General features: G+C 36.3%; 2 protein-coding genes across 7 annotated transcripts in view; both read left to right on the top strand.

Annotated features, from left to right (window-relative positions):
* Nucleotides 1-21,442, top strand: part of DIAPH2 (diaphanous related formin 2) — an 830,745-nt gene that overhangs the window by 168,195 nt on the left and 641,108 nt on the right. For all 6 annotated transcript variants that reach the window (XM_040999826.1, XM_040999825.1, XM_040999824.1 and 3 more), the window contains one exon: nucleotides 11,556-11,695. In XM_040999826.1, the coding sequence (XP_040855760.1) occupies nucleotides 11,556-11,695 (140 nt within the window). The remainder of the gene's footprint in view (nucleotides 1-11,555; nucleotides 11,696-21,442) is intronic.
* LOC121169281 (dual specificity protein phosphatase 12-like) lies at nucleotides 16,251-20,402 on the top strand. The gene has a single exon (XM_040999828.1). The coding sequence runs from the start codon at nucleotides 18,852-18,854 to the stop codon at nucleotides 19,734-19,736; it is 885 nt and encodes a 294-aa protein (XP_040855762.1). The 5' UTR covers nucleotides 16,251-18,851; the 3' UTR covers nucleotides 19,737-20,402.

Genomic DNA, 21,442 nt, shown 5'->3' with positions numbered 1-21,442 from the left:
TTTGTATACTCCTAAATGTAAGGACTACCTGGTATTCCTTTTATATAGTTTTTAGATATTGATAGCAGATACATAAAACTATTTGTATTTATCAAGGACAACATGATTTTTAGCATATGAATATTGTGTGTGGAAGGTTAAATCTAACTAACAAATGCATTACTTCATGTGGTTATTCATTTTGTGGTAAGTGCACTTAACATTAACTCTCAGCATTTTTCAATATTATAATATCAATTATAGTCACTACGCATTTGAATATAGTCAAGTCTGGATCTCTAGAACTTGTTCCTCCTACTTATGTGCAAATATGTCTTGTTTGGCCAGCATCTCCCCTGATGCCCAACCACCCCAGTCCTTGTTAATCGCCATTATATTCTCTAAAGAAATCAATATTTTAGATGTAAATAGTAGTATGATCATGAGATATTTATTTGTTAGTCTTTTTTTAAGATTTATATATTTGTTTTTGGAAGGGCAGATTTATAGAGAGAAAAAGAGACATAAAGATCTTCCATCTGCCGGTTCACTACCCAAATGCCCTCAATGGCCAGAGATGAGCCGATAGGAAACTAGGACATCGGAGTTTCTCCTGAATTTCCCACACGAGTGCAGGTTCCCAAGGGCTTAGGCCCTTAAATAAGGATATGTCTCTCACTTCATAGATGAAATTTTTTTAATGCTGCCTTCTCACTTATGAATGGCAGTTTCCAAAATGTGAGTAAACTATAAATCCCCTTTAAATGAAAGGTTTTGTCAAAGACACCAGTGCTAACTTAAAATATCTTTTTTCAAGATTTATTTTTTGGGGATGATACTGTAGCATATCAGGTAAAGCCACCTCTTGAGAATTAGCATCCTGTTATGGGAGCCAGTTTGTGTCCTACTTGCTCCACTTCTGATCCAGCTATGTACTAATGGTCTGTGAAAAGCAGTGGAAGATGGCTAAAGTGTTTGGGATCTTGCCACCCATGTGGGAGACCCTGAATAGGACCTTGGCTCCTGGCTTCCACCTAGGTCAATCCTGACCATTTAGACTGTCTGGAGATTGAGCCAATTGATGGAAGTTCTGTCTCTCTGTGTCATCATATCTCAGATGGCTACAGGGCTGAGGGATGACCTATGCCAAAGCCAGGAGCCAAGAGCTTCATTTGATCTCAAGTGAGGATGTAGAGGCACAGGGGCTTGGGTTATCTTCCATTTCTTTTTCCAGGCCATGATAAGGGTATGGATGTTAAGTGGAGCACCTGTCACATGTACCAATATCAATATGTGATGCCAACACTACAGGTGGTACCTTTTTCCACTGCACAATTCCAGGCCCCAAAAGTTTTAATTATGCTGTTGAAATATGCACCAATGAAAAATAATATATAAGCTATACCAGTAATTCTTATACAACTTGTAAAATCAGCTAGGTTTGTTAAGCAAAAAACACAAAACCAATAAGCTACAAATTAGCATGATTTTAAGTGATTTTTCTGAATCTAAATTACAAGTCACAATGTGAGTATAGTACAGTTCATGTGCTGTTGAGCTCTCTGCCTGTAGCAGCACAGGGTGACCCAATTTTGCCAGAGTGTCCTCTGTTTGATGTATGGTCATATTTTGATTAGTATAGCCTATTGTGAAGTCATATGGCCTTTTAGTACAAATGTGTTTTGATCCTAAGACCGCTCATTAGCCTGGGGTAATATGGGTTGTACTTACTGGCAATAGTGTTTTCTAAATGAACATATAGATGCCAATATTTGCTTATGATGTAGCTATCAGGAATCCAACTTATGCTCAGCTTTGCCACATTAGTGTTAGAAATGAGACCACAGAGTTGTAATTACCTTATATGAATCAATGACTAGTTTAGACTATGTTCAGGGATTCCAATTTGATAAACATTATCCATGACTTTCATGTCCATTGATCCTTTAATAAATCCCCAAATATGGCATATTTTAATATGCCTCAATATTTATTTTATCTTTTTCTAGCATAACCATGCCTACAATGGCTGGTCAGCTCTCATAGGCTTTCTGATTCCTCAAATACAGCCAGGTTACCTACCCTTCAGACCAACCCTATTTACATTTCTTAATTTACTTTTCATTATTTTGTTTAATATCTGCTTATTATTCTTCACCATACCCTAAATAAAATAGGTTGTGCAATAGTAATAGTATATCCTTGCTATGTATCTATGTACCTCTAGTGCCTGGAAGCCTATGGGAATTCAGGCAATATTAAATGGTACTACTCTGTAATATAAAGGACATTATATGTGTAATAGGAGATAAATGCTTATGTCTCTGTGGTATTAATCCATGGAGAAATTAAAAACATGGGTAATCCACATGTATGCAGATAATATGGTAAGCAGTTAAAGTTTTGTATTCTAGGGAAAAAAAACCCACCTTATTATACATGTGATAGCATACTTTAAGTCATACATGGAAAAGGGCATGATCTTTGAGATCATGAAATTCACTGGGTTTAAAACTTTATTTAAAGCTAGAGCAGCTTTTTTTTGTTAAGAAATCATATATGGAATATGGATATGTAAAGCAGATATCAGCATCCAAATTATTGAGGCAGCAGAAGACTTGGGTACTCTCCCAATGTGCTTCAATTTTGCGTATTCATTTCTAAGCCCTTCAAACCATCTTGAAAACACCAAAAGGAACTCTGAACCCTCTCAGAATGTAGTTTGAAAGTAACAGCATAGTCTTTTGCTAAAGAATGGGTCCTTTTCTAAGTGTCTCAAAAAGATGATCAGCCCACCGCTGCCTAAATAATTTAGGTCACCAGAAGCTAATGATTTCATGACACCAAGTATTTTATACCAACATGATTGTTTTTTTTTAAAAAAACTACTCATGAAATTTATGATTTTCAAAGATAGCAAATATGCAAATATTAATTAAGTATTTATTGCATAGTAGGTATTGCATTTTACCTGAATTTTTATTTCATCCTTACGACTAGCTTGGGATTAGATACCAGATTGTTCCCGTCTTGCAAATAAGGAACCCACGTCTCAGAAAGTCAGATAATAGATGAACTAAATTCGTATAGCGCTGAACAATAAAGAATATTTAGGAAATTTTGCCTACTTTTTCTATAGTTTTCTATTGTGAATAAACCATGCTCCTTGAGGATGTCTTTAAAAAAATGTCTCTAGTTTGGGTTTTAGGTTATGCTAGTTATACAGTCTCAGCCAGCTAATGACTTCTCCATAATTCAGTTTTCATTACAAAGGGAAAAAAATACTCTTCTAATAATATATTTCCCCTGTTGATACGTGAAATAATGCATGTTGTGAATGATGCTTATACTATAAAAATGCTATGTCTTTTTAAAAATATTGATTTACTTAGGACCTGGTGTGGTAGCCAGCGGTTAAAGTCCTCACATTATATGTGCTGGGATCCCATATGGACATCTGTTCTAATCTCCGTGGCCCCACTTCCCATCCAGCTCCCTGCTTTTGACCTGGGAATGCAGTTGAGAACGGCCCAAAGTCTGGGACAATGCAGCCGCATGGGAGACCTGGAAGAGGCTCTGGGCTCCAGGCTTCGGATTGGTTCAGCTCCAACCATTGCGACCACTTGGAGAGTGAATCAGCGGGTAGAAGATCTCTGTCTCTCCTTATCTCTGAATATCTGCTTTTACAATAAAAATAAATGAATCTTTAAAAAAAATAAAATATTTGTTTATTTGAAAAACTGACACACAGAGAGAAACTGAAAGTTCCTCCGTCTGCTGGTTTACTACCCAAATGGCTGTTTGGAGCTTATTCAGAGCTAAGCTAAAAGCCTAGATTTTGTCGAGCTTTCCTATGTAGGTAGCAGTAGCCCAAAGATTTAGGTTATTTCCGTAGCCTTTCTGGGTACATTAACAGGGAACCAGGTCAGAGTTGAGCAGGCAGGACTCCAAGGGACCCTCTAATATAGGATGCTGGTGTTGGTGTTGTAGGCAACACCTTAACCTGCTATGCCTTAATGCTGACCCTAAGATATTGTTTAGCATTTAAATCTGTCCATTTAAAATTGAATGCCAGATACAGATAACCAGATAACCATTTATTTAGATGTCAATGAGTTGCAATTTCTTCCTATTTCCTTGCTTTCTGGTGCTTTGAAATGTTTTTTCCTTTGATGCACTATCTCCCATCAGCAGATGGATAATGAAATTGAATAAAATTTAATATATTCATTTTGGCTGATAGCACTTACTAAAATGTTTGGAAAGCTGTGGTTTGAAAATAATGGGATAATTTTTTGTTTTGTGGAAGGAATTTTTCAGTATTTCATATACAATTTGCAGCTTTATTACCTACTTAAAATGTAGTTTTATCTTGCTATAGAAAACATTTATAATCTGTGAAAGTATTATTAAACTTCGCCATGGTGTCCAAAGCTACTGATAGAATTAGATCTATAAAATGGTAAAACAGGAAGGGAAAAGCAGTAAATATCTTCATAATCTTTGCTTCAATGTAACTGATAATGTTTTCAGTGTTATTTCTGCCTTTAAATAGAACAATACAGAGCCTGGTTTTTGCTAAATATGTTGGCTGTTCTATTGTGCACTGTTATTGATAAAATTTTGTCCATTATCTAAGTCATGTTTAAGTAGATACACTTCATTTTAAATGATAGTATGCTTTGTCTTCTTTAATGAGCCAGTGGGTGTAGTAAATATGGTGTAATTGTAAAATAGAGGAGATTGGATTCTTAAGTTGTTTCGTGCTATAGTCCCTTTTGGCATTCTTGTGATCCCTTAGGCATAATCTTAGAATAATCCTTTTAAATATGTTAAAAGAAGAAAAAAAAGGATGGCTGCATTCCACACAAGATTGCATGAGTTCAGGTTTTATCTGCACTCCCAATTGTAGCCCCATACTAACATGAACCCGAGAGGTACCTGAGGTAGCTCAAATGGTTGACTCCCAGTCACTCATGTGGCAGATGTAGATTGAATTCTTGGTTCTCCCTTGTTGGGAGAATGAACCAATGGATGAGAGTTCTAATTGCCTAATTCTGAAATAAATACAAAATTATTTAAAATGAAATAAATTATATCAAATATACTTGTGGGTTTTTTAAAAATTATTACATATTCAAGAGACATAAGGCATAGACTTGCACAAAAACTTGTGCATGAATGTTCATATTAGTTTTAGCCATCATGGACAAAAACTAAAAACAGCCCAAGTATAATTCAATGAATGGATAGTAAAGTGAACTGTAGTATATCTATATCATGAAATACAACTTGTGAACTCATGGGAACAAACTACTGATATATGCAATGACTTCCATAAATTTCCAGGACATTGTGCTAAATCACGTAGCCTGTGGCAACAGTTTACATAAATTTTATTTCATACATATGACATTCATGAGAAGAGAAATTTGTAGAAATGGAGACTAGATTAGTGAATGTTAAGTGAAAGGTTGTATGAGGGAGGAGGATGTGATTATGAAAGAACTAATTGAGGGATCCTTGTGATGTGATTGTATGTATATCTTTAAAAAATATATTTGTTTTATTATTCCATGATACAGTTATGTAGGCTCCAGGCTCTGGGATTTCCCTCCCCCTCTCCTCAAATCCCCATCCCCAACACTAATTTCTCCCGTATCATTAAAATAGTATAATCCTTCACTATAAGTCTTAAGTCCATCTTTCTGCTAATTAAGTATATCTTGACATTGTAGGTATGGATAATGACAGAAAATCCTGATTGTGGTCATTGTAAACTCGGTCTTGAAGTTGATATAATGACATAGAACTACCTACACATAAAAGGCCCAGCCATAAATTTCTGATCTTTAGGAAACTTCCCTATCTAAAGTATACACACACAAATTAGGGGATTCCAAATGAGAAAGGTGAATTTTGTCAGTGTTGGCATCCCAGGTGTGATTTTATAAATAGATTGACAACCAGTTGGAGAAGTAAGGAATTTCTACATTACTCATTAGAACTGTTTGTATCTGATACTTCAAAATAGACAGTTTCAATAACATTGTAGGAATGGTATTGTGCATCCTAATAATCATTGAATAGATAAGTGGCCAGCTGTATAACTAGGATAATTTCAGAGATGTGCTGAACATAAGTAATACTCATACACTCACAAATATTTCTGTCATACAATAGGGAAATGTGTGATTTCTGTTTATGACCAAGTTGCTGGTGCTGATAATAGTATTCTTTCACTTGTGTATATTCATAATTGAAAGAAAATCTAAATTTAAGTTAGAGGTTACTGAAAATAAAGATGTTATTTTCCCCACTCAAAATTTACATACCTCTTGGATTAAGTCCCTAGGCTAAGAAACCCTGGGTTGGTTTATGTCTGTTTATGCTTCATTATCTGGTGTATCTCAAGGGGCCTCTGTCAAATAAAAGAAAAAATAATACTTTAGCTATTTTCCTCAAGTACTGTGGTTGGTGATAAGGGCTGATAAGAAGTGCCAGTAGATTCCTTTTAAAGGTTAAAGATTTACTGGATGCCATTTACCAATATGTACATTATTCATCATAATTAATACTAGTTTTAAAATTCAAGTATGAGTGTATTTTAAATATTGAATAGACCATAAATTTATTGTCTAGTAGAAAAGAGAAATAGGCCAATTTGGTCACATACTATTCAGTTGTAACAAAACTGAATATCATTGTATGTTTTAAACTACTTTGACTAACAAATCCGTTAATGGCAGTTTAACCTTTTATTGTTGATGTGTCTCGAAGTTTCTGTATCAAATGAGGCTGTTTCACAAGATTGTAGTTCAATATTTTGTGTGTATGTGCAGTTTTAAACTTTTATTTATTTATTTTAGTATACCATGACACAGTTCAATTGGCTCTGGGATTTCCCTTATCCCATCCCCAAATCCCCACTCTGCCCACCCTGGTTTCGCCTATATTATTGCAATAGTATAGTCCTTCACAATCAACCATAGGTCCATCATTCTGCTGTTTAAGTATATCCTGACATTGCAGGCATGGACAGTGGTAGAGAGTCCACCATCCTCTTGTCAAGATACATTCAAAAGTTTCATTGGAAGTCCATCTTTGATTTGGAAGTACAGATGCACACCGCATTGTATCTTCACATCTGAATGTGATAATCTTTACTACACAGTTACTATACATTACGATAAATGAAAAGCCATAAACCAAAATCAATAGAAGGCAAAAAGAAAATTTACGACACTATTTAGTCAAATAACATGCTACTGAATGACCAGTATGTTGCTGAAGAAATGAAGAGAAAATCAAAGACCTTCCTGAAGCAAACAATGCTGCTGTGTGACTTTGAGTCTGTGAGGAAATTAATAAGAAAAATAAAAACATTTTTTGAATGAATGGAAATGCAAAAGAAGCATCAAAACCCATGAGATGTAGCAAAAATAGTATTGAAACGGCTATTGAGCTCATATTTTGCATGAAGATTGCCATATATCAGAGAGAATATATATTTGTCCATTTGGGATTGACTTGTTTCACTGAGAATTGTGGTCTCTGGTTGGGCCCATTTTGTTGCAAATCGTTGAATTTCATTCCTTTTTTTAAAACATATTTTTATTTTGAATTATGTGTTACAATTTCATAAAGGTTGGGATTCTCCCCCGAACTTCTACCCCCTGACAGATTTTTCCCCATTTTACTACAATGATTTAGTCTTTCATAAGGAATCATAATTCTATCAGTCTTTTATTTAAGTGTACGCCGACATTGTTGGTACAATATCAGACAGTCCAGCATCCATTTTCTACACATGTTGTTTGTTCTTTTGTGATTCACTCATTACACTGAGCATAATAGTCTCTACTTGGGACCACCTAGTTGTAAATAGTATAATTTCATTCTTCTTAATAGCTGAATAATATTACATGGAGTAGATGTGCCACAGTTTCTTTAGCCACTCTTCTTTGGAAGCACATCTGGATTGTTTCCATGTCCTTGCTATTGTAGATTGTGCTGCTACAGGAGTAGATGTACAACAGTTTCTTTATCCACTCCTCTTTTGGTGGGCAACTGGGTAGTTTCCATGTCTTTGCTATAGTAGATTGTGCTACTGTAAATATAGGATTATAGGTCCCTTTCTCTTATGCAGATTTCATTTAATTTTGACATATTCCCAGAAGTAAGATAGCTGGATCAAATGGCGGATCGATTTTCAGTTCTCTTAGCACCTTTATGCTGAATTCCATAATGATTATACTAGCCTACACTCCCTCCCACAGTGAAGGAGTGTACCTTTCTTCCCACATCCACACTAGCAGGTCCTGTCAGTAGAGTTCTGAATGTAGGCCAATCTCACGTGAGTTAGATCGAACCTCAATGTGGTTTCTATTTGTATCTATTTCCTTGACAGCCAGGGAGCCTGAGTATTTTTTCCATATGTCTATTAGCCATTTATTTTGAGATAAACATTCTGCTTTCAAGTATCATCTTTGTTTTCTATTAGTGTTAAACTTTTAAATGTATAACGGACTTAATATTTAAGATTATTATCAAATGTTTTCCTCTATATGGTTTACGTATATTTCATTCAAAAACAGTAAAAACTTGGGTGCCAGAATTTAATGTATATTTAGAATTTCCTTTTGTACTTGGTGTTTTTATAGTACATATGCTCAGAAAATGAAATAAATATTCATTCTCTGATGGTCTTACATTCTGTAATTTAGGAATAAAATGCTTAACTGATATTTAATTTGCAAAAGTTTAAGTAAACAATGAATTATGTCATCAGAAAAATAAACCTTCTAGAAACTTTTCATTCATTAAACATTTAGCAAATCACATTCAGGAAAGCTTAGTCAAATAATCTAGGAAGAACCTATGACTAATCAGAAGAATTATGATGCTTCTACATTATTATAACACAGGTTTTTGTCCCCTTCCTTTGAAGTCGGGATATGATCTCCTATCCTACATGTAACTTGCATCCTCTGAAAATGTCTTAATTAAAAATAATGACTGTTGCAATGAAAAATGATACTTTATAAAGTTGTTTCCTGATAATTTTTGACATAGGTTTTTTTCTTGTAGACTTCAGGTGGTAATAACTACTATATTTTGCCTATGCTAATTGAGAGTTTTCTGTGCAGAATTCATAAAAAATATTTGAAATGTTCTAATGTAATGTATTAAAATATTTTGTACATTTTACTTGATTTGTTGATTAATCTAATACCCTCCCTTTAAGAGATTTTTGTTATGTAGTTGGTGCGAAACCTTCTAAAGGGCTTAAGCAATATATTTAGAATTGTGTAATTTACCAAATACATCGCTATCAGAGTAAATAAATAGATTTACTTCTATGGGACACTGTTTTTGCTACTTGAACTGAAGGAATTGCTGATGAGGAAAATGGCTTTTCCGTTTCTATTGCTTTTAAAACTGTAGGAGACTCAAAAAACAGCACTATGAACCTTTGTAGATACAATGTGAACTGTATTCATTTATGACATTGTGTTTTGAAAGAAGTACAAGGTCAAATAAGAAACCCATTGGATTGAAATCACCAAATGAAGTTGACGATGTTAGGATTTATCAATCACAGTCAATGACAGCAGCATTACTGTTTTCATGATCATAGTGCCATTTCTGTTTTTAAATTAAACTATGGTTGGTAATTGTCTTCTGGTGCATATGGCAACTGAGCAAACCTGTGCACAGTCAATAGCTCCATCCAGTGTCTTCAGCAAGATACTTTTAGAGCTAAAACCTATGAAACCTTTTCTTAAGTTATAGGTAAATCTATTTTATATTGAAGAATAACAGATCTTGCTAAGACTAAGTTAATCTAAACTTGGAAGTGTTTATCTGTACTGCAGACTTAAAATGTTCTGTTTACAATGTTTTAATATTAACTTTTATGTCAGAATAAAGGGAATGCATGATTATTAAACTAACTCAGAGAGTACCTTTTAGATCTTTGTATACAATATTAGAATAAGTCAAGCACAGCCATACTGACAAGTATTTCAGCCCTGGTCATTTTCCAATTAAGGCATAGCCTCACATTAGAACTTTTTGTTCACCTAGCTTTACAAAAGCATGTGCAGTAATTGTTAACTTTGTCTGAATTATTTTTTAAAGATTAAATGGGCACACTGGTAATTTTCATTTATCTCATACAGAGAAGCTAATTAAAATTTCCATTATTATCCATCCATTATCTAATTGTTTCCTTTGTTCAGTATCAGTACAGAATGTTAATAATAAGCCAGTCTTGTATTACATACCTATTAAGTATAGTGTGAATTAATTAATCTATTACACTATTTTGTTTTCACATGGTTTCCTTAATAGCTGATAACATGATAATTACATTGAAGATACTTTTACACTTTTGTTATAGATATTTTGAGATTGAATGCTTCATTATTTTTAAAATTCAGTATTTGTGGAAGTGGCATATATGGTAGAGGAAGAAATTACTGAGTATCACAGTATATATATGTTTTATACACATCGCTTCATTGATTATGTGAACCGTGACTACCGTGTAGTTTTGTCATTTCTGTTTTTAAAATATTTATTTGAGTATTTGAAAGAGCTACAAAGACAGAGAGACAGAGAGATAGAGATTTCTTCTCATTGCTGGTGCTTTTTTCAGATGGCTGAAACAGCTAGCCAAAATTGGCTCAAGTTGAAGCCAGGAGCCAGTAACTCCTTCAGTCTCTAACGTGGGTTGTAAGGCCCCAGGTTCTTGGACCATCTTCTGTTGCCTTTCCAGGCACATCAGTACCAGCCCCTGACTGGTTATATCTATCATGAAGATATTAGAACAGCTAATCTTCAGAAATCTTTACAGACTTATCATGTTTTCATATTTTTCAAATATGAGCTTATGCCAAGTGTCAAAGCTCTAACTTAGGTAAAAAGCATTCATTCTTACAAAGAATGTATATGTTTTTTCTGAGTTCCTGGCTCCTGGTTTCAGTTTGACCCAACCCAGCTACTTTCAGCATTTCCGAATGAGCCAGTGATAGATTCAGATATTTATTATTTCTCTCTCTTTCTCTCTCTCTCTCTCTCTCTCTCTCTTATTCTCTCTGTCTGGCATTCTACCTTTCAAATAATTAAATCTTTAGAAAAGTTTATTGTGCTTATATTTGGAAATTCATTTGTTTTTTCATAATATGTATCTCCATGAACTGCTTAAAGAACTCTCATTTCCCATTCAACTAATGAGTGCCAGTTGGTTAGTTCTAAATGAAGATGAGGAGAATGTTGATATATATATCAATATATATATACTTATATATATATCAATATATATTGATCAATATATTGTTGATATTATATAACATATAATATGTATACATGTATATTATATGCATATATAATTTATATGCATATATTTATATATTATTATATAAAACACAAATTTACTACTCAATTCTGTGATGAAGAATTTTTAAATGCCTAGCACATTGTACACATTTGCATGCAGCAAAATGTGTATATATCCTACACATTGTGTTACTTAAAATAATTTAAAGCGATTTTTATCTTTTATTTTTTAGGGTGGGCTGAAAAACAGCAAGCATGAATGCACCCTGTCTTCACAAGAGTATGTTCACGAATTAAGATCTGGTATATCAGATGAGAAACTTCTTAACTGCCTAGAATCCCTGAGAGTTTCTTTAACCAGCAATCCTGTGAGGTAGGTCGTTCTTATCCTTTTGTTAGGAATCATACAATCACCATTGCTTGGGAATATCATAAGCTCTGTTACTTTGATATATGTTTCCTGACTGATAGGCTGGTATTAAGTAATAGAACAATAATTTCTGTCATGGTATAGAATAAAAAAGGTATTTAATCAACTGGAACTTCGGTAATGTGTAATTTTTAAATAATGCAAAAATTACTTGGATAATTCCTCTTTGTAGATAGATAACATAGAACAAAACATTGGTACTTATATGTGGAAGTCAGTTTATAATATCAAGTAATATATCTTTATGAACAAATTTTGTATTGGTTTTATGCTTTTATTCCTTTTAAACTTGAGAAGTATATGCAATTTTATATGCAAGTTTTAGTTATGGTTACACGTTTCTGTAATTGTAGATCAAAAGAATTAAGTTATTTTAATAAAATACTTAAAATTATTAATAAACTCCTTAAAATTCTATGCTACTAACTGAATATAGAGGATTATTAAGGACAATCTTGCTACTAGTGGTGGATTCTAAAAATTCTTGCTCCATTATTAACTGTAAGCATTTAATGTAATAACACTTATAGGAAAATATTTTTAAAAAGAAAAAATGATGTTGAATTTTTTATCAAAATGTTATTTGATCTACTTACACAGTTTCTAGGATCATAAGTTGAAATGTAATAAATATAGACCCTTGTCTGTACCTACAGTGTTATACATTTAAATAGCAAAATAATGGACTTGTGACTGTTGTTGAAGGACTATACTATTGTAATAGTATAGGGGAAAACAGTGGTGCAAAGGGGGAATAAGGAGGGTGGAATGGGATATCTCTGAACCTATGAACTGTATCATGAAGAAATAAAAATCATAAAAAGCATAAAATGAATAATAGAAAAGCAACAATAATAATAAAGTGTGTATAGAAAACATATGATGATTTTTCTGTTTTACATTTTCCCATGTCTGATACTATTGAAACCCGTTCACAGAGTCTTGACAGTAGAGTAGATCTCATTCATTCAATTTTTGTTCATTTATATGAACAGTGTATTTGGCTAGGATGAAGCCAGGAGTTTGGAATTGCACTTGTTTTTGCCACGTGCATGCAGGGGCCCACACACTTGGAACATCTTCTGCTGCTTTTTCCAGGCACATCAGCAGGGATCTTAACAGATAGTGGAGGAACAAGGGCTGAAGCTGTCATCCACAAGGGATGCTGGCATTGTCAGCAAAAGCTGAACCCACTATGCTACAATGCTGGCCAAATAATAATAATAATAAGAGAGAAAGATCTTCCATCTGCTGGTTCACTCCCCAGGTTGCTGCAACAGCTGGAGCTGAGTTGAGATGGTGTGAAGCCAAGAACCAGGAGTTTATTCTAGATCTCCCATGTGGGCCCAAGAACTTGGGCCATCTTCTGCTGTTTTCCCAGGCTTCAAGCAGGGAGCTAGATGGGAAGTGGAGCAGCTAAGACAAGAACTGGTAACCATATGGGGTGCCAGTGCTTGCCTATAGAGGAATAGCAAGTTGAACCATCATGCAGGACTCCAATTTTATTTACTTTAAAGGCATAGTGACAAGCACAGAGAGAAAGAAGCCTTCAGTGCATAAATTTACTCTGCAAAGCTTACAAGAATGGAACCTGAGCCAGGCTGAAGTCAAGATCGAGGAGTTGCATTTAGGACTTCCAAATGGGTGACAGGGGCCTAAGTAGTTTTGATATGATAGAGTGTGTTATATGATAGAGTCACACTGGAATGCATGCTATGGTATCTGGTTCTGGTTCCTAATTACTGCTTGAGGTGAGCTTGTTCCTTCAGTAGATCTCTTAGGCCTCTGTTTCTCCATATATAAATGGAATTGGAGCTTTCCAACTGTGAGCCTTTCTTTTCTATATTCCCTGGGTAATATATTATGTTGAATAGCAGTGGTAAAAGTGAAAGTCTTTGTTTAGTTCTAGATTTAAATGGGGAAGATTCCAGTTTTTTCCCAGTATGATGCTGGTGCTGTACATTTCATGTGTTGCATTGATTTTGTTATTGAATGCTACTTTCTATCTTAATTTACTTATTTTAGTATTTTATGATATTCTTCCATAGATTCTAGAATTTCCCTTACCCTATCTCCAAGTCCCCATTCCTCCCACCTTATTTTCCTCTATATTATTACAATAGCATAGTGCTTCATATATAATCATAAGCCCATCATTCTGCTATTTCAGTGTATCCTAACATTGTAGGTATGTGCCGGAGTCCAGCTCCAGCCGAGTTCGGAGCTCGGGAAGGGTGCGTGGAGTCGGCGATAAAGAAAGACACAGACACTGACACTTGGTGCGCTCTCACACCAGCTCAAGAAAAAGCTGTCCTTTTTATTTACTCAGACACCTCACAAGCCTCTGCACAAGCAACTAATTGTTCTATTTTTACCTTCAAGTCTAAGGGGGCATATACAGACATTTGATCATTCCGTCTGCACTTCAGGGCTAAGCAGGTGCCCCTAAAGATAATTCTGCAAAATACTGTATTCATATTCTTCAAAGCAAGCCATTATTCATTCTTCAACAGTAGCCATGGAGCAACAGCCAGGACTCCAAGGCCAAGGCACATGTGATTAACTGCTAATCAGTAGTACATTCCTACCACATTTCTATTTCTACAATTTACCCATTATTTAATGGGAAAATAGGTTATAAGGGGAAAAGGTAAAATCTAAAACAAAAATTTCAAATATTAAATCCCCCTACATCTGTAGGCTCTACAACCCCATAAACAATGAAACAATAATTAAAAGCATTTTTCTTTAATAAAAGCATCCTTATAAAAGAGGCTAAAAGAATTACATTTTCTATGCTCCAAAAAAATTGCAAAAGCAGGCTAGCCTTTGAGATAACAATAACTGTATTTATTGCCATAGCAGTTTCAGCTCTCACTCCCATCACTTGCATTAATATTTAGGATATTTTCAAGCCCCTTCCCAGAAGGAGTGCTACATGTCTGGGCCAAATTCTGAGGCAATGGTTAAGTACCCAATAAGGTGTCCAAAAATGGCATGGGCTTAATTGTGCTCCTGTGTGTAAATTGTCAAAGGCCCACTCACCAAGACATGATCAGTGACATTAACTCTCAGGCTCACATCGGTTGCGGAAACCATCTCACAGGGGCAAACAACAATGCCTCAGTAGATTACAGAATTCTTAGTGGGGTGCTTGAGTGTTCATGCAACCAGAGGGTGAAACAGCGTCAAGGTGGCCAGAGAGAAATACGCCGGGCCTTGCCAAACAGCTGGAAGCTCCCCTGGCCCTGACAAGCATGGGAGCTATTCTCTTCACACCTTCGTGTCATCCACACCCACCGCATGGACCCCAGCAAGTATGGACAATGGCAGAGAGTACAGCATCCTATTGTCAAAATATATTTGTTTCATTGGAGGTCCATCTTTGATTTGGAAGTAGAGAGGCACACTGCATTGTATCTTCACATCTGCATGTGATAGTCCTTACTACAGAGTTACTATACATTTCCGTAAATGAAAAGCAGTAAAACAAAATTGGCAATAGAGAGAAAAATAGAAAATTTATATCAATCTGAAGTTAAACAATATGCTACAGAATGAACAATGTGTTGAAACAATGAAAATAAAAAAGAAAATGAAAGTCTTTGGCGCAAATGATGCTACTGTATAACATATGAGTTAGTGAGGAAATTAAGAAAAACGTGTTTTTTGAATCGATGGAAATACAAACAAAAGTATCACAAGCCATGAGATGTAGCAAAAATAGTATTGAAAAGACTCTTGATCTCATATTTTGCATGAAGATTGCCATATATCAGAGAAAATATATGATATTTATCTTTTGGGGATTGACTTGTTTCACTGAGAATAGTGGTCTCTAGTTGGGCCCATTTTGTTGCAAATTGTAGAATTTCATTCCTTTTACTGGCTGAATAGCAGTGCATTGATTAGTTGTATGCCTACCTTGCTTAGAATTATCAGCGTGAAGTGATGTTAGATTTTATCAGATACCTTCTTTGCATCTATTGAGATGATTATATGGTTTTATTCATTGTCACAGATATCAATCTGTATTGCTCTTTCTCTACCATGTCTCTGTCTGGCTTTGATATTAAGGTGATGTTGGGTTCATAGAGTTTGGAAGGCTTGCCTCCATTTCTATCCTTTTGAGTAGCTTCTGGAGTATTGGGGTAAGTTTTTGAAACTTTTGATAGCATTCAGTGGTGAAGCTATCCCTGTCTCTGGAAATTTCTTTGTTGGGCAGAATTTAATTACTGGTTAAATACTCTGTGCTTTTATGGTTCTTTTTTATTATTAATCTTTTTTATTATTAATCACATCATAATTCAGTTTTTGTTACTTGTATGTGTCCAGAAATCTATCCATTTCATCTAGTTGTTCTGATTTGTTGGCATATAGTTGCTTTTACTAGTTCCTGTTTACTATGAGATGTCCATTGTTAAATTTTCCTTTTTCTGTCTCTTATTCCATTAATTCATGTCTTCTCCCTCTTTCTTTTTAGATGGGCTAGTCAGTTATCTGTTTTGTTGTTTTTTTTCTCAAAGGTGCAGCTGTTCACTTTGTTGATTTTATGTATCCTTGTTTTGGTCTCACCCAGGGGCTTTGTTGCAGTACTCGCCTGCTGCCTATAGCACTAGTGGAAAGCTGAGTTGAGAACTATGCCCTCCTCCCATAGTGATCAGCAAGGGCTGCACTGTTTTGTCTCAGCTTGTGATTGGTTCAAAACATCATCAGGACTCACAATTCTATGGCTTGGTTTATCTCTTGTGTTTCCTGTGTTCTCCCCTTCTTGTTCACACCTGGGGATGCAATCCCCACTGTGTTATCTGTTAGCCTGAATCCTTACTCCGCTGCTTCTGTTGATCCCCCATACCCACGGCTCCCCACGTACCTCTCTGCTCTTACCATCCAGGATCGTGCCCTCCATTTCTCTTACACAAATCCTTCTCAGTCTGTTTTAATGTGTTCTTTTCCTATTCTGCCCTCTTGTTCTGCTTCCCATGGCCAGACATTTTAGATGTAAGCAGAAAAAATGATGCAGTTAACTTCGTCTATATAACAGTGAATCTTACTAGTTCAGTTTGAATCACATTCATAAACTGCAGACATCATAGCATGCTTTACACAGTGGTCTTTTTGGAGTTGCATGGTGAATTAACGGAATTGAATGTTTACAACTCTGTTTAATACACGAAAAATTCATGTGCTTTGATTATAAAATAAATCCTAATCTACCATCACAAATTGCACTAAGCTTTGCACATTCCATTGCATCACTATGGCTTAGAATAACATCTATATTATTTAAAGAATTTTATTCATATCTCTTTACTAAAGTTTCTGAAAAGAAGCAGTATCTATTGAGAAATGACCAATGAGTCATTTTTATTCCCAGCCAACTCAATATAGGATGTATGGGTATTTGGCAATATGTTTATGAAGAACCAAAGAAATGTGCAGCAATAAATCATTGTCACTAAGGTTTTCTAGCACATGAGGAAAACAGCAAATACTAGTTTGAAGAATAGTATCACAGAGTCGTGATTACATAGAATTCCTTTTAGACTTGTTGCTGAAATTGCCTTATACTTTTGAGGGATATTTTACCCCAATGGGATAACTGCTATTTCTGTTTTGCTTGAACACTTGTATCTGCCAAGCTCATGCCATAGTATCTTGTACATTTCCACAGAAGATTGCTTCTATAGCCTATGCTTTCCAAACAGGGACAAACAGAAAAAATATCACTTAAGACTTTATAAATATGCAGTTATTTGTATTGATATATATCGACATATAGATATATATATGGTGAAAACAGTAGGCATTGATTTAGACTGAAGCCAGGAGCCTAGAATTCCGTTTAGGTCTCCTACATTGAGAATAGAGGCCCAAGTACTGGGCCTTCTTTGGTGTTTTCACACACACTTTACCAGGAAGCTGGATAGGAAGTGCTGTGGGTGGGACTCAAACTGGTATTCTGAAATAGAATGCTTGCATTGTAAGCAGTGGTTTAATCCATTACACCACAATCCTAGCCATGGAATGTTTGTTTTTATTTAATATTCTCTCCCATATAAATTCAAACATACTCTCCTAGAAAACATGCATTCTAATGTAATATTCATAATGAAAATAGCTGGATCTCGACAGCAATACAAAATAGAAATGGAAACAGTTTTCTTAGTTATGGGTATTAATAACTATTTAAACAGCCTGTACAAACTTACCTGAAGCTTGGCAAAGCAGCCGACACTACTTAGGAAGTTAATATGAAGGTAAGCAAAGATCAATACTACCAGAACATTTTCCTTGGGACTACTTATGGAAATTGGAGTAATGAGACCTACAGTTTTGTAGTGTAGAAATATGAACAGGACTTAAATTGTCAGTAGATTTCCTAAGGCAGCATTGGGAAGGAATATTATGAAAGCAGAGTTTTAAATGTTGGTTTAAATTTTGAATGTGTTTGCTTTAACTTTCAAATCATTTTAGTGTCCATTTATCTATTTACATTTACTTGCAAGAGTGTCACAGACACACACACGCAGAGAAAGAATGCATATGCTAATTCTCTTCCTAAAGGGTCACAACAGCCAGGACTGGAGCAGGACAGAGCCGGGAGTCAGGAACTCTAAGACTCTTACATGTGCCAGGGCCCAAGCATTTAAACATTTATCTGCTGCCTCCCAGGATTCTCAGACACAAAGACAAATCTCAAGCAGCCTGGCTGGGCTTGAGCCAGACACTTTGATTTGGGATATGGTATTCCCAACAGTGACTTAACCTGACGTGAATGCAGAGAATGGAAAATAGTAAATGCATAGTAGTTATATGAGTTTATGTTTTTTTCTGTGAAAATCTTGGTCAACAATTTGAATTCATATTTGCATCTAAAGTTTAACTGTTTTGATGACATACATAGTATAGTTCCTGAAATTTTAATCATCTATTCGTAGCTTCAAGACACAATTTTGACTTAAGGCATATCTATTATTACACTTCATATTAAAAAAAAAAACATAATAATAATATCGGCCATGTTGGATGCTTAGGGTTCCAGCCGTGGTTGCCAGGGCCCCCATCTGAGCAAGAACACTACCAGCTGCCCACGCACATGTTGGAAGTGCGGCCGGGGCTGTACCTGGGTGGGGCCACGGCCGTTGAGAAGCTGGACCAGCTCAGGGTGGCGGGGATTACGGCCATGCTGATGGTGGACTCAGAGGAGCTCAGTTTCACAGCAGAGCCTGGAGTCGAGGCTCTGTGGAGCCTCTTTGTGCCGGTGCTGGATAAACCTGAGACTGACCTACTCAGCCACCTGCACCGGTGTGTGGCCTTCCTCCACCAGGCCCACACAGAGGGCTGTGTGGTGTTGGTGCACTGTCATGCCATAGTCACTGGCAGTGTGGCTGTAGTGACAGCTTTTGTGATGAAAACAGACCAGCTCAGCTTTGAGGAAGCCTATGAGAGCCTCCGACCCATCCAGCCAGAGGCCCAGGTGGATGAAGAGTTTCAGTGGCAACTGAAATTATACCAGGCCATGGGATATGAGATGGATACCTCTAGTACAATTTATAAGCAATATCGTTTGCAAAAGGTTACAGGGAAGTATCCAGAATTACAGAATTTACCTCAACAACTCTTCGCTATTGATCCAGCCACTGTCTCACAAGGATTGAAAGATGAGATCCTCTACAAGTGTAGAAAATGCAGGCCATCTTTATTTCAAAGCTCTAGTATTTTGGATCATGGTGAAGGAAGTGGACCTATGGCCTTTGCCCACAAGAGAATGACACCAACATTCCTGGTTGCCATGGGGACTCAGTGTACATCCTATTTCATTGAGCCTGTACAGTGGATGGAATCTGCTTTGTTGGGAGTGATGGATGGGCAGCTTCTTTGTCCAAAATGCAGTGCCAAGCTGGGTTCCTTCAACTGGTATGGTGAACAGTGCTCATGTGGAAGATGGATAACACCTGCTTTCCAAAGATGTAAGAACTGAGTGGATGAAAAGAAAATACAGCCAGGTTTGGGATCATAAACAAGAAAAATGTGAATGTGTGACATTTGTGAGCTTGGGAACAACCTTCGTGAAGATAATATTCTGTCCCTGTTTTTAATCATTCTTGTCAGGTTGTCTAGTTTGTAGGCAATCAGCATTTTACTGGCAATGTGAAAGGAAAAAAGAATCATTTGATGTAACCTGGAAACTGCCCTGTTACTTGCTTATGGCATGATATCAGTACGTAGTAATCAAACCTTCTTAGCCATATAAATTTATTTGTTAGTAAAATCTTTTATGATGCAAACATTTCCTTTGTTTAACATAGGTTTAGACAAAGATCTCTCATCTGTTGATTCACTTTTCAGATGTTGTAGGCAGAGGCTAGGATGAAATTAAGAGCTAGAAAGAAACTCAGTCCATGTCTCCCACATGAGTGGCAGGAGACACAAAATTCCATTAGCTGCCTTAGCCTATATTTGCAGGAAGCTGGAATAGGAAGTTTAGTGAGGACTTGAATTCAGGCGCTCTGAAATAGGATGTGGAGATGGAGGTTTACTGCGCCAAATGCATGCTCCTAAACTTAATCTTTGAATTACATTTTTCCATGAGCTTGTTAAAGTCCCTCATATAGCCACACACATTGGTTCCAGTGGAAGTCAGGGCTGAAAACAGAATCAACCCAGCGATTGCAACCACCAGCTTGGTCAGGGCCATGGACTGAGCCGGGCCCTGTACCTGGTAGTACATACAAGAATCTGGTCCGAGAACACCTCAGACGAAGTTTCTTTGGAGATCTCCCCAATCGAAATGCTGGACTCAGAACCCTAACCAAGAAAAGAGAGAAGACAGAACAAGTCAATCACCATCTCAGCTATATGTTGACAGCGAAATACAGGGCAAGCACGGAGACTCTATGTTGGACTATGTCAATCAGTGGATTCTTCAAAGACCTCATAGTGTTTGGAGTGGCAAGATTGGCAGCAATTTATAACTGGTGAACTATCAAAATCACTTGAGCAAGAACCTCGGAGCATACCCTACATGCGGGACCTGGAGAGGGTGGGAAATTGGATGGGCCTACTCCTTTAATAACCCCCTTTTAAGCATGAAGGAAACAATATGGAAATAATAGTCTTACCCACTTTCCTATAGCCCTTGAACCTTTTTACCCCAATTAACTATGTAAAGATTGTCAAAAATATAATAATAATAATAAAAGATTTATTTTTATTGAAAAGTCAGATATACAGAGAGGAGGAGAGACAAAGAGTAAGATCTTCCATCCATTGATTCACTCTCTAAGTGGCCGCATTTGCTGGTGTTGAGCTGGCCTGAAGTCAGGAGCCCAGAGCCTCTTCAGGGTCTTCTACATGGGTGCAGGGTCCCAAGACTTTGTGCTGTTCTCCACTGCTCTCCCAGGCCACAAGCAGGGAGCTGGATGGGAAGTGGGGCCACCGGGATTAGAACCGGCAACCATATTTGTTCCTGGTACATTCACGGTGAGTACTTTAGCCACTAGGCTACCCTGCCAGGCCCTTTCTTCTTTTTTTTAAAGGAAGGATATTTTTCCTAATTAGGAACTCAGGGAATTTTATTTTGTGTTTCTTTAAAAGACAGATATCAGAGTTGGTGTTTTAAATTGTGTTGATATACCATTTGGGATTTTTGAATCCCAAACTTATCTGCTGATGTTGATTTCTGCC

This window comes from Ochotona curzoniae, unplaced genomic scaffold (genome assembly GCF_017591425.1).
Source record: "Ochotona curzoniae isolate NIBS_2020 unplaced genomic scaffold, NIBS_Ocur_1.0 scaffold_1852, whole genome shotgun sequence".
Classification (NCBI taxonomy): domain Eukaryota; kingdom Metazoa; phylum Chordata; class Mammalia; order Lagomorpha; family Ochotonidae; genus Ochotona; species Ochotona curzoniae.
Note: the sequence above shows the minus strand (reverse complement) of the source record. Positions and strands in the feature narration are given on the sequence as shown.